This window comes from Carlito syrichta, unplaced genomic scaffold (assembly GCF_000164805.1).
Source record: "Carlito syrichta isolate Samal-C Ts95f unplaced genomic scaffold, Tarsius_syrichta-2.0.1 Scaffold157052, whole genome shotgun sequence".
NCBI classification, from domain to species: domain Eukaryota; kingdom Metazoa; phylum Chordata; class Mammalia; order Primates; family Tarsiidae; genus Carlito; species Carlito syrichta.
In genome coordinates this window covers 58,323-72,498 of record NW_007101148.1, presented here as the reverse complement: position 1 = coordinate 72,498, position 14,176 = coordinate 58,323, and the positions used below count along the sequence as shown (strand labels likewise).

General features: G+C 39.4%; 1 protein-coding gene across 2 annotated transcripts in view; it reads left to right on the top strand.

Annotated features, from left to right (window-relative positions):
* HSPA4L (heat shock protein family A (Hsp70) member 4 like) overlaps positions 1-14,176 on the top strand; it is a 47,492-nt gene that overhangs the window by 8,296 nt on the left and 25,020 nt on the right. For both annotated transcript variants that reach the window (XM_008051029.1, XM_021709086.1), the window contains 8 exons: positions 1,023-1,122; positions 1,473-1,606; positions 4,010-4,254; positions 4,394-4,470; positions 6,333-6,484; positions 7,265-7,371; positions 10,310-10,443; positions 12,885-13,084. In XM_008051029.1, coding sequence (XP_008049220.1) covers positions 1,023-1,122; positions 1,473-1,606; positions 4,010-4,254; positions 4,394-4,470; positions 6,333-6,484; positions 7,265-7,371; positions 10,310-10,443; positions 12,885-13,084 — 1,149 coding nt within the window. The remainder of the gene's footprint in view (positions 1-1,022; positions 1,123-1,472; positions 1,607-4,009; positions 4,255-4,393; positions 4,471-6,332; positions 6,485-7,264; positions 7,372-10,309; positions 10,444-12,884; positions 13,085-14,176) is intronic.

Below are 14,176 nucleotides of genomic sequence, written 5' to 3'. Positions count from 1 at the left end.
CAGGCTGGAGTGCCGTGGCACACTCACGGCCACCCCACATTGACCTGATGGGCATTGGAGACCCTTCCGCCTCAGCCTTAGTAGCCGGAACTACAGATGCACGCCACCACGCCTGGCTAATTTTTTATTTATTGTAGAGAGAAAATCTCACCAAGTTGCCTGGGCTGGTCTCAAACCCACGGACTCAGACAGTCCACCTGCCTTGGCCTCCCAAAGTGCTGGGATTACATGCTGAGAAGTTCATTTAATTTTTAAATAGAGTATTTAATGTGTTTTGATGATTTAAAGAAATACATGTTCACAAGTTCCCTGCAATATAGTCCCCCCCCAAAATATAACAATATTAAACAGTTGGGATTCTATTCTTCTGGTTGTATATATACACACACGTAAAATCATGCTGTACGTGCCCTTTTGAAAACATAATATAATGTTGCATAACAATTCAAATCTACTTGATTCCTTCTAGCAGCTACCTGGGATTTCATTAATATGGATATGCCATCATGTATTTACTCTCATTTTAACCAACTCTTGGGCTTTCAACTTTTTTATTGTTAAAGATGAGCAAATTTATTTTTTAATAGATCAGACTAACACAAGAAGTGCTTAGATTTACAGAACTTTGACAGTCCTGCCATTTTACTTTACATTAGTGTTTGTACTGTAGGTCAAATCTTTATGGTATAGAAATTGTCCAATTTAGGCCAAGTGCGGTGACTCACGTCTGTACCCTCAGCACTTTGGGAGACCGAGACAGGAGGATCGCTTGAACCCTGGAGTTCGAGACAAGCCTGGACAACATAGCAAGCCCTGTCTCTAATTAAAAAAAAAATAGAAAGAAAGCAATCGTCCAACTTAAAAAAAGCTAGTATTTTTTTCTCATTTGTTTAATTAGAGCATCACTTTGCCTTAAACTGTACTTAGTTCCAGTGTAATATTTTACATTTTTCAGTTGATGAAATGTTTAAATCAAGTCTGTTATATCAAGCAGCATGCCTGATTATTGTTTTTAAATGCAGATACCTAGCTTTTTCACTGATGCTGAGAGAAGATCTGTTTTGGCTGCAGCCCAGGTTGCAGGCTTAAACTGTTTAAGGCTGATGAACGAAACTACTGCAGGTAAGCACTCTGCAGTTTGAAAAGCACTGTCAGAAAATACTGCTGTAGTTTTCTTCTAATAACAAAGCATTTATTTTTTAACTCTATTATATATTAGTTCTTACAAGCTTCTTTGAGTACAACTTTTTGACAAAGGTTGAATATGTCTTATTGGCTTTAAGGATTTTTGCTCTTACAGAGTTATAGATGAGTAGGGAAGAAATAAAATCAAAACATTGTTAGGCAAATTATGAAAAGTTCATTTACTCTGAAACTTACTGTACTATGTATTACAGCATCCAAGTAATGCATCTTTTGTTTTCTATGGACTGCCAATGTTAGAACTAACCTGATTCTTTGTTTCTGTATAGTTGCACTAGCATATGGAATTTATAAACAGGATCTTCCCTCGCTAGATGAGAAACCAAGAAATGTCGTGTTTATTGATATGGGGCATTCTGCCTATCAGGTCTCAGTTTGTGCATTTAACAAAGGAAAACTTAAAGTAAGTAAATAAATTATTTACTGTATTTAGCTTTAATAATTAAGAGCACAGACTGTATAGAGAATTGTAATAGCTGGGCTTGAATCCTGACTCTGCTCCTTAAACTGTGACCTTGAGCAAGTTACTTAACCTCCCTAAGCCTCAGTTTTCTTATCTGAGAACAATGCCAGTAGCTATATCTCATAGAATTGTTGGGAATAAAAATGAGTTCATGTATACAAAATGCTTGGAATGTCTAGCTTAGCATAGCTGCTATAATATGTGTTAGCTATTTTTCGTATTGTTACTGTTTTCATAGATTGTTAATTAAGTCACCCATCAGGGAGCATATATCATTTATCCATTTATACATACAGGAAACATTTTCTAAACTAGTCCCCACTGGTTTTAAAAACCTTTCCATCCAGGAGTCCTCATCGTAACTTTCAACAGTGTAGCATTACTTCCTTCTGTGTCCTGTCTTCTTACAGTCTATCATTGGTTTTATATTCATTTTCGATTGATTATCTTGTCCGGACTTATGCTTATTCTTCATTATGCACATGAGTAGAGTTTGCTTAAGAGGTAAAATGCTTTGCACTATCCAGCACTGCAAGAGCATTTTGACTTACGGTTTATATGAGTATAACATCCTTGTAACCAGAAGAAATGACCCATACTGAATATGGGGTAATTTTTGGTATAAAAATACTTTAGTTCTTGGCATTTAGCCTTAAATACTTATTCATTCATTCATTCATTCATTCATTCATGTCAGAGTTTTACTTTGTCACCCAGGCTGGAGTGCAGTAGCATGCTCATGGCCACCTCAGACTTGACCTGCTGGGCTCAAACAATCTTTTTGCCTCAGCCTTCCAAGCAGCTGGAACTACAGGCATGCATCACTACGCCTAGCTAATTTTTTGATTTATTGTAGAGACAAAGTCTCACCACATTGCCTGAGCTCATCTCAAATCCATGAGGTCAGGTAATCCTCTCGCCTCCACCTCCCAAAGTGCTGGGACTATAGGCCTGAGCCACCATGCCCTGCAAATATTAATTTATAAAGATCACTTTTTCTTCCTTTTCGGTAGATAACTTAGTAGTGTTCTGTAATTTTAGGTGAACCCCTTTGAAAGTCTGGTAAAGGCTATAGCCTTTCTGCCCAGAAGAATGCACACTTGCACTAGTCACATACCAAGACAATTTTGATTTAGTTGGGGTAATACCGGACTCCACAAGAAGTCTACACATGGGTTCTCCTTGCTGGTCTGTGGGACGCCATTCCACTCAGATTGCGCTCGACAGCCTACTGTGATGTTCACCACCACCTCACCAGACCCCTGACAAAGAAAGCCCCAAAGAACCACTCCATTAGTGGAATTCTTCCTTTTGTTAGTGACTGGTGTCATCAGTGCTCATCTTAACCTGAGGGGAGGTGAGACGTCTGCTCCCGTGTCTAAGAGCTGCAGCGTTGACTCTGTGACTCCACCTCTTCCGTTCATCTGTTGGCTGGGAGTCTGTTGTGCATCAACAAGCTTATTACATTTTCATCTCTTTTCACTTGTTTCTGTTTTCTTTTTTGCTTTTGTGTTCTGTATTTGTGTAGAAGTGGACTAGCTTGTTTTGGGATTTGTTTGTTAGTTTATATTTAATAGACAAGGTCTCACTTTGCCACTCAGGCCGGAGTGCAGTGGTGCAATCATAGCTCACTGTAACCTCCACCTTCTGGGCTCAAGTGAACTTCCCACCCCAGCTTCCCAAGAAGCTAGGAGCATAGACATGCACCACCACATCTAATTTTGTTGTTGTTGTTGTTGTTGGCAGAGACAGGTTTTCTGTGTTGCCCAGACTGGTCTCAAACTCCTGGCCTCAAGCGATCCTCCACCCCTCAACCTCCCAAAACACTGGGATTTATAGGCATGAGCCACTGTGCCTGGCCTGTTTTTTTTGTTTGTTTTGGGTTTTTTTAGTAACAGAAGCCCTAATTCCTGACCTGTAAATTGACCAATCACAGTATTTTAGGTTTAATCTTCGGGTCTGCTTTTCTTGAATGCTTTGTTCTTATTTAGGACTGTTTCTTTGCTCTCTTAAACTTGGTTTTTGATTTACCTATTCAGTTCTGTTGGAGAACCAAAGGATGCGATATAATGAAGTTTTAGTAGTTATAATTCAGTTATTTCAGGATTAGGATTCTTTTAATTATGATACATGGATGTGTATCTATAAAGCAGATAATTCAGAGTAGGAAAATATGTTGGTTAAGTATAAGTGATCATTTCATTCCAGTCCCAAATTTGATACTCCATGATTGGACAATTTCTACAGCTTCATTTTTTAGATACAATTGTAGAAGTTTTTCTTCTTTTATTCTAGAAGACTCTATATTTCTGAAAACTCAGTTCTGCTTTTTCAATTGGACAGGTTTTGGCTACTACTTTTGATCCATATTTGGGTGGCAGGAACTTTGATGAGGCTTTGGTAGACTACTTCTGTGATGAGTTCAAGACCAAATATAAGATAAACGTGAAAGAAAACTCTCGGGCCTTGCTGCGCTTATATCAGGAATGTGAAAAACTGAAGAAGCTGATGAGCGCAAATGCATCAGATCTTCCATTGAACATTGAGTGTTTCATGAACGACCTTGATGTTTCTAGTAAAATGAACAGGTACTATGTGTGTCTTTAGTTTGAATAGTTTTGCTTATTTCATAATGTTTAGATCACGTCTGATTTTCTTTGTCATTTCAGAAGATATGCTCGACTTTTTAATCCCAAAATAATGAATGCATTTTTTATTTTTTCACAGGGCTCAATTTGAACAGTTATGTGCTTCCCTCTTGGCCAGAGTTGAGCCACCTTTAAAAGCAGTAATGGAGCAAGCCAGTAAGTGGAAATTACTGGACTATCACAAGTGAACCATAGGGTTATTCACTTGAGGGGAGTAGGTAAACGTAAAAGCAATAAAACCTTTCATATTTTTATTTAAGTCAGAGTCTGTGTCACCCAGGCCGTGGAGTGCACTGGCTTGCTTATGGCTCACCACAGCCTTGACCTCCTGGGCGTGTACAGTCCTCCTTCACCAGCCTCCCGAGTAGCTGAAACTGTAGGCACACACCACCATACCACTGATTTTTTTTTTTTTTTTGTAGAGATGAGGTCTTGCTGTGTTGCCCAGGCTGGTCTCGAACTCCTGGACTCAAGAGATCCTCCCACCTCAGCCTCCCAAAGGGCTAGGATTATAGGCGTGAGCCATCATACCCAACCAAAAACTTTGTTTTTAAAAAGATATGTATTTCTCATTTTAGAGAGTGGGACTATAGCTTATTCTTTATTCATAAAAGTGAGGCACTAGAAATCTGGGTTTCTGAGGTTTTATTCCTGGTTCTTTTATTGTTTACATTGTAAAACTAAGGCTAGTGCTACTTGGAGGTATTTATATAGACGATTCTAAATTGAAATTAAAGTAGAAATGGCAACATGATTGCTTTTTGTTTAAGGGTTTTGATAATCAACTTAAAATGCCTTCTATAGGGATTTGGGAGGTAGAAGTAAGAAAACCGAAGGACTGAAAAACGCCTTTAAAACTCCTGGAGTTTTTTGTGTTCCTGTTGCCACTCCATCATCTGAACCGAGTGGGGTGCCTATCACACAGATAATTAATAGTTACTCAATTTCACTTTTTTCTGAAATTTGTATTCTTATCTTCTTTCCATTTTATCTTCTTTTGAGCAAATCAAAAATTAGTTTACTGTTTTTTAAAAACTTTTTTTTATTTTAAAATTGTGGGGTACAGTTAAGGGTCAGGTATACAAATATGCGTTGTTCAGGCACCCTTGTTGATAAGGGGTGTTCCCCCCCATCCCCAGACAGATATTTACTACCATTAATCCCATCTCCCTTCCCCTTTCCCCCCATAGTTTCCCACAACTGTCAGTCATTTTCTTATGGTAATACATTGGATGTTCAAGGTCCACTATATGAGTGAGAACATGTGATACTCAGATCTTTGTTTCTGTGAGAGGTCACTCAGTATTATAGACTCTAGTTCCGTCCAGGTTGCTGCGAAGTTCATGATTTTGTTCTTTTTTTATGGCTGCATAGTATCCCGTTGTGTATATGTACCACATTTTTTAATCCAGTCCTCTTTTGAAGGGCAGCATGGTTGGTTCCAGGTTCTTGCTCTTGTGAATAATGCTGCAATAAACATACGTGTGCAGGTATCTTTTTTATAGAGTGATTTGAGTTCTTCAGGGTATATTCCCAGTACTTTGCACCACTTGTGTACCTAATCCTGAATTGTACCCCACATCTTTAAAATAAAATACATTTTTTTTTAAAGTACTTTCCAAACCTACTAATCACAGATTTTTTTATATTGATTGATTGATTGTCAGTCTCACTTGTTTACCCCTGCTGGAATGCAGTGACACAATCACAGCTCACCACAGCTTTGACCTCCTGGGCTCAGGTGATCCTTCACCTCGGCCTCCTGAGTAGCTGGGACTAAAGGCACATGCCACCATGCCTGGCTAATATACTTGTATATATATATATATATATATCTTGTAGAGACAGGATCTCACTGTGTGGCCCAGGCTGGTGCCAGACTCCTGGACTCAAGCAATCCTCTGTCCTTGGGCTCCCAAAGTGCTGGGATTACATGTGTGAGACCCCATACCCAGCCCTGATCACAGATTTTTAAAGACTTTCTTATTTTTCTCACTTAAAAATATTTTGTTTTCTAGACTTACAACGTGAAGACATCAGTAATATAGAAACTGTGGGAGGAGCAACACGAATTCCTGCAGTGAAGGAACGAATCACTAAATTCTTTCTTAAAGATATAAGTACCACGTTAAATGCTGATGAAGCTGTTGCAAGAGGATGTGCATTACAGGTATACTTACTATTTCACTTTATTTTCTAGAATGTGTATTTTACCAGCAGTGGATGACAGGTTCAAAGGAACCTGTTTAAAATATTATCTGTTCCAACCACCTGTCAATAGACTCAAAAGTAAACTGAGATTATTCCTTATAGATAAGTCTTGTGTCTTTTTTCCATTTTTATATTTTTTTGAGTCAGAGTCTCACTCTGTCACCCAGGATGGAGTACAGTGGCATGAACATGACCATCATAATCTTGACCTGCTGGGCATAGGCCATGCCTCTGCCTCAGCCTTCCAAGTAGCTGGGACTATAGGCACGCGCCACCATGTCTGGCTGATTTTTTGATTTATTGTAGAGACGAGGTCTTGCCAAGTTGCCCAAGCTGGTCTTGAACCCCTGGACTCAAGCAATCCTCTCTCCTCCTGTCCAAAGTACTGCGATTATAGGCATGAACCACTGTACCCAGCATCTGGTTTATATTTTTAAGCTGTAATAGGACGATATGTCTGTAACTGTGCTGAATGAACATATATTTTATGAATTCTTGAAATTTGCCCATTTAAAATTCCTTTTGAAGATTTAAAAATATTCTCATTAAATTTCATAAGGTTTCAGAAAGAATACTTTGGCTCTTTTAAATTTTTAATTGTCATTACCAAAAAGAAACAGTTACTTCTAAAATGCAACAATTATAATAGAAGGACTTTATAAAGCAACTAAATCAGGGTAACCTGGGGTGATATGGCTTGTATTTGTTGATTTAAATATGGTATACATTTTATTTTCAGTGTGCAATTCTCTCGCCAGCATTTAAAGTGCGTGAATTTTCCATAACAGACATTGTTCCGTACTCAATCACATTAAGATGGAAGACCTCTTTTGAAGATGGAACTGGGTAAGTTATTTTGAAAGCCTGGGTTAGAACTTTGTCATCCATCTTAACCAATTAAGCCTACTTTTCTAAATTAGAGAAATTGATACTTAAAGTGCTGTCAAATACTTTTAAATAAAGTGTTAGAAAAATTAGAATGTAAAAATAATATATCACCTACAAACCATGATGGATATATTTTTTAAATCATATTTTTTATAAAATAAAACGTGGCCAGGCATGATGGCTCATATCTGTATTCCCAGCATTTTGGGAAGTGGAGACGAGAGGATTGCCTGAGCCAAAGAGTTTGGGACCAGCTAGGCAACATGGCAAGACCTCTACAATAAATTTAAAAATCAGCTGGGCGTCATGTCTCAAGTCTTTAATCCCAGCACTTTGGGAGGCCGAGGTGAGAGGATTGCCTGGGGAACTTGATGAGACCGTGTCTCTCCAGTAAATCAAAAAATAAGCCAAACATGGTTGGGGACACCTGTAGTCCATCTACTTGGGAGGCTGAGGCAGAAGGATCGTCTGAGCCCAGCAAGTCAACACTGCAGTGACTGTGCACGTGCCACAGCACTCCAGCCTGAGTGACAGAGTGGGACTCCAATCCAAAAAAAGGGGAAATTAGCCGGGTGTGGTGGCACATACCTGTAATTCCAGCTGCTTTGGGTGTGGTGGCGATGAGCATGCCACTGCACTCCATTCTGGGTGACAGAGTGAGACTCCAACTCAAAAAAAAAAAAAAGTTAAAGCATGCTCATTTTCAAATGAAAATCACAGTATAGAAATGTAAAAACGTAAAGACCTGAATTTGCCATACTCTTAACTCCCTTAGTGCACTTTACAGACATAAGCATTTTTAACAGCTCATTTATCTGTCCAGTCATTTTCTTTGAATATCCATAAATAAAAGCATACACCTTTTTAATATACATAGGATCATCTATATATCTCTAGTGTAACTTACTTTTTAAAATATATTGTGTACTATTTTTCCATGCCAACAGTATTTTTTCCTACAGTTGTATGTGCCATAATAAATTTAATCAATACACTATTAGTTCATATCTTTGCTATGTTAAGCAAAGTGGAAACATCTTTGTACACATGCCCTTGATCAGTAGTGTTTTTCTGTAGGAGTGGAGTTGAACCAAGAAGTATGCACATTATTATTATTTTGAATGATAATGCCAAGTTATTTGCTAACAAGACAGTATCAATTTACATTCCTATTAATCTTCATGATATTATCTGTCTTAGCTCATTTTTCCTGTACTTTTAGACTTAACATGCTGATAGTTTTAAAAACGTGCTATTACTAAGTTATGCTTCTGACTACTGTAAAGTAGTCTTTTCATGTTTTTGCCAACAGTTGTATTTCTTTTTCTATGATTTTGAGTTAGCTTACTTCCCTATCAGTGTCAGAGTTTGTTTTCAAATATTTTAGTCGCCTGCTTTTCAGAAGTATAGCGTGTACAATGAATAAAGCTGTATTTATTATTGAAGTTCCTTTTAAAATGTTGTTTTGTACATCAGTATCCCCAAGAAAATAAAGCTTTTTCACAAATTCTAAAAATATGGATTGTCATCCTTATTTGAATGTCTTGCAGAGCATTTGAATGACTGTTATTGTCAATTTTGAGGCAGGAATTATTACTTTATAAAACTTAATTTCAGTTAAAGGTGTAAGTATTCCAGAAAAAAAATTTGTAAGAAAACGTATAGGGAGCTAAATTGAAAAGTAAATATGGCCTAATAACTACAGTAAGAAAGTAGAAAGTATTGTAGGCTCTTGAAAACTAGGATGGAGTAAAAGGTTAGTGAATTTGAGATTTTCAAACCTTGCATAATTAAGGTTAATATGACGATATAGTATTAAAGATTGGTTTCTGGGCCGCTGTAACCAGTAGTCATAAACGATTCTGAGCCAGGCTCGGTGGCTCAGCCTGTAATCCCGCGCCTTTGGGAGGCTGAGGTGAGTGGATTGCCTGAACCCGCGGGTTTGAGACCCGCCTGGGCAGCGAGACCTCATCTCCACAATAAATCAAAAAATCAGCCAGGCGTCGTAGCGCGTGCCTGTAATTCCGGCTACTCGGAAGACTGAGGCGGAAGGATCGCCAGAGCCCAGCAGGTCGAGGCTGCAGTGGCCGGAAGCGGCCACTGCCCTCCAGTCTGGGCAACAGAGTGAGACGCCAACTCAAAAAAAAACAAACACAATTCTGTTACACTACTTAAGGAATAGGAATTGCTATGTAGGTTTTAAAACTCCCTGTAGTGGAAGAAAAAAATACTACAAAGAACATCACTATAGCAACTGGAAAACAATTGGAAATGGGTCATAGGTTATAGTATCAGAATGTCCCTATTAGGAAATGCACTCTGAAGTCTTTGGGGGTAAAGGACCATAATGTATGCATCACCCTCAGTCGGTTCAGGAAAAATATTCGTAGATGACAAGAGTGTGCTCAGATGATGACGCATAAGGTGTAAGATGTTAGCAGTAGCAAGTCCAAGTAAAGGACATACGTGTGTTCTTTGTCCTGGTTTAATTGTGTACCTTTCTGTAATTTTAAATTATTTCCAAATAAAAGGTGTTTTCTAAGTTGCTGGGATAAAAAGGGTTACACATGGCAAGTATTTTGGAAGTTAATGGGGTAGGACTTGGTCCTCAGATGTGAGCAAGTAATCCTGACACACTGACCTTAAAATATACATATTCTCAGGTAATTTCTCTTTTTAACAGTATGCAGTTGTCTGTTACGATAGGTGTGAAAACTTAGAGCCATAACCTATCAAAATGCATGTTTATAGCAAAATCAATGGTTTTTCTTACATTTGTACGTAGAGATGTTTGCAATTGCTACTTATGACTTAAGGGTGAAATTGACTCCATACTTAGGTTCACAGGCAGCTTTCCGTTTGCTTCTAAGTGAGCATTTTTCCCACTCCACTCCAGGGAATGTGAAGTGTTCTCTAAGAACCATCCTGCCCCGTTCTCCAAAGTCATTACTTTCCACAAGAAGGAGCCATTTGAACTAGAAGCATTTTATACTAATTTACATGAAGTGCCTTATCCTGATCCAAGAATTGGTAAGAGAACAAAAGAAAAAAATTTTTATAAAATGTTATAAAGTTAATATTGATAAAATAATGTTTTATTAGAATTAAGAAAAAGACTGACATTTCAGCCAAGCCAGTACTGGATTTTTAAATAAAGCTATTTACACTCTTTTCTAAACATATACTTTTTAGTGCTCAGTTTATTTCTAGAATAGTTACAGATTTGAGCACAATAGGCACTGTGTATTTGTGGGTTCAGCATCCATGGAGTTAACCAATCACAGATCAAAAATATTAGAGAAAAGTGCCTATATATACTCTTTTTTCTTGTTATTATTTACTACACATAGCAGTTACTGACATGGTATTTACTTTGTATTAGGTTTCATAAATAATATAGAGATGTTTTAAAGTGTTTGGGGGATGTATGCAGGTTATATGCAAATGCTATATAATTTTATATAAGGAACTTGACTACTTGGGAGGCTGAGTCTGGAGGATCACTTGGACCCAGGGCTTCAATACCAGCCTGGGCATTATAGTGAGACCCCATAATTTGTATATATAAATGAGGGTTAGGGGTTAGGGACTGGGGTTTTATACACACACACACACACACACACAAACAGGACTTGAGCCTCCGCAGGAAGTCCTGGGACCAACTCCCCAGACCCCATAATTTGTATATATAAATTAGGGTTAGGGGTTAGGGACTAGGGTGTTACACACACACACACACACAGGACTTGAGCCTCCGCAGGAAGTCCTGGGACCAACTCCCCATGGATACCAAGGATATTTTTAATTCATTTTGACTTGTATATTTAAAATACTTTGTAATTTCCTGAAAGGTTTATGTGGGAGTTACTTTGTGGAAAAACTCCTTAATCAGTAGATTGAAGTTGTGCTGCCAGACTGACTGTCTATTCTGATTTTAAACTTAAAGTTTGCTGGCAACAACTAGAATGACTCCTACTAGATTAATGTGAAAGTGAGAGAGGAATGGACTAATATCCATTTTATCTGAGTCAACTTTTCAGGAGAGATAAAAAATGATTTTATAACGTTTAAATGACCATATACGGACTGCTTTATTTATTTTTTGTTGTTTTGTTTTGCTTTTTGAATTGGAGTCTCACTCAGTCACCCAGGCTGGAGTGCAGTGGCACGTTCACGCCCACCGCAGCCTTGACCTGCTGGGCTCAGACGATCCTTCCACGGAGCTCAACCTTCCAAATAGCTGGCACTGCAAGCACATGCCACCACGCCTGGCTACAGACTGCTTTATTGATAGACTAAAAAGGAGACAGCATACCTGTAAATGTTTCAAGTGTATTGTTTAAAGCAGTAAAAGTTATTGAAAGATGTATGAGTTTGCCAGGGCTTCTGTCACAAAGGACCACAAGCTAGGTGGCTTAAACAGGAGAGATGTATCATCTCAGTTCTGTAGGCTGGAAGCTCACCATCAAGGTGTCTCCAAACACAGTCACATTCTGAGGTGCCAGGTGGGGGGAGAGGTAGGGTCTCAGCACATGAATTGAGGAGGACACAGTCCAGCCCGTACAAAAGGAAAAGGCCAGCCCAGTGTTGTGACGCTCAGCCTTTCTGCCTAGCATTCTCTCGTCTTCGGCTATGGGTGTCATCATATAAGTGTGATCTCTCCGGAGAAATGAAACATTCGTGTGTGTTTTAAGTCTGTCGCCCAGGCTACCGCAGCCACAACCTCCTGGGCCCAGGCAGTCCCCAGTAGCTGAGACTACAGATGCACTCCACCATGCCCAGATACATTTTTTATTTTTTGTAGCGACGAGGTCTCACTTTGTTGCCTAGGCTGGTCTTGACCTCCGGATCTCAAGTAATAGTCCTGCCTCAGCCTCCCAAAGTGCTGGGATTATAGGCAAGAGCCACTGCACCCAGCCTTAAGATGTTAGTAGATTTCTGAAAGTGAAAGGTTGGTTTCTCTGCATGTATTAGTGATACACTGTATATCTCAGTGGTTTTGCTACAGGAAAAACCCAGTTTTTAAAAATTGCTTTATTTATGAATTACCAAAATGATTTTGATTGTAAAGTTTATAGCAAAAAAAAAAAAGCCAGTGTCTATTTTGTTTTCAGTATTAGATATTGAATTTTGTTATTTTGATTTTAGAGTATGACAATACTGTGAAATACTTAAAAGTAACTGCCTTTGAACCAAATTGTCTTCTGTTAAAATCTTGACTCTCCTTTTTTCTTAACATTGATGGTTTGAGCAGGTTACTTGACCTTTCTAAGGCTTAATTTCAGGTTTGTTATGGTATAAAAGGGATAATACGGGGCAAGTGACTGCCCTAGAGTAATTAATCAGGCTGGCATCACAATCTTATGGTTATTTGCCAGCATCTTAGAGATGATAGCCCAATGGTTGAATAAGTGAAATGAATGAGTTCGTCTGAGCTGCATGTACTGATCTAAGCTCTTTTTTCCCTGAAGGGAGCTTCACTATTCAGAATGTTTTTCCACAGTCTGATGGTGATAGTTCCAAAGTGAAGGTTAAAGTCCGTGTAAACATCCATGGAATCTTCAGTGTAGCTAGTGCATCAGTAATTGAGAAGCAGAACTTGGAAGGCGATCACGTTGATGCAGCTATGGAGACAGAAGCTTCACCAAAGAATGAAAACAAAGATGATGTGGTATGCAGAAAGCCTATCCCAGTGTTCCCCCATGAGATGATGTACACTGTGTGTCTTATAACTGGGACTTGACTCGTTAAATACAGTAAACTCTGAGCTTTTGCTTTGAATTTCTACTGTAAGAGTCAGAGTCAACCTTTTTTTTTTTTTGAGTTGGAGTCTCACTCTGTCACCCAGGCTGGAGTACCGTGGCACGCTTCTGGCCACTGCAGCCTTGACCTGCTGGGCTCTGGCGATCCTTCCGCCTCAGCCTTCTGAGTAGCCAGAACTACAGGTGCGCACTACCGTGCCTGGCTAATTTTTGATTTATTGTAGAGACGCGGTCTCGCCAAGTTGCCCTGGCGGGTCTCGAACCCTCAGGCTCAGGCAATCCCTTCGCCTCAGCCTCCCAAAGTGCTGGGATGACAGACTGAGCCACGGAGCCTGGTAGAGTCAACCTTTTTAATAAGAGCAATAAAGAACTATTCCGACTCGAGTGCTCACACCCTTCACATCATGACAAACACTACATGGCTCATGCAGCTTCCGCAGCTTCATGTGGAAGGTGTGAGTTTGGAGTTGTCTTTCCTACGTTCTTATTTTGCATTAAAAGCATGTGTTTTGTTGTGGCTGGATTTTGAGCTTACAGATAAAACCAATTGAGGATGATTGATAAGTTTTGAGCTGTCATATATGTATGTTTTAGATTGAAAATATGTGCTTAATAAATAGTTTTTCAGGGTTTAGTCAGGACATCGAGAGGAGTATGCTGGGCGTTCAGCAACATTTTATAATATAGGTGTTTTTTTTGTGTTTTTTTTTTTTTGAGTTGGAGTCTCACTCGGTCGCCCAGACTGCAGTGCAGTGGCCGCTCCCAGCCACCGCAGCCTCGACCCGCCGGGCTCCGGCGATCCTCCCGCCTCAGCCTTCCGAGTAGCCGGAATTACAGGCATGTGCTACCACGCCCGGCTGATTTTTTGATTTATGTAGAGATGAGGTCTCGCTGCCCAGGCGGGTCTCGAACCCGCGGGCTCAGGCCATCCACTCACCTCAGCCTCCCAAAGGCACGGGATTACAGGCTGAGCCACCGAGCCCGGCTATGATATAGGTTTT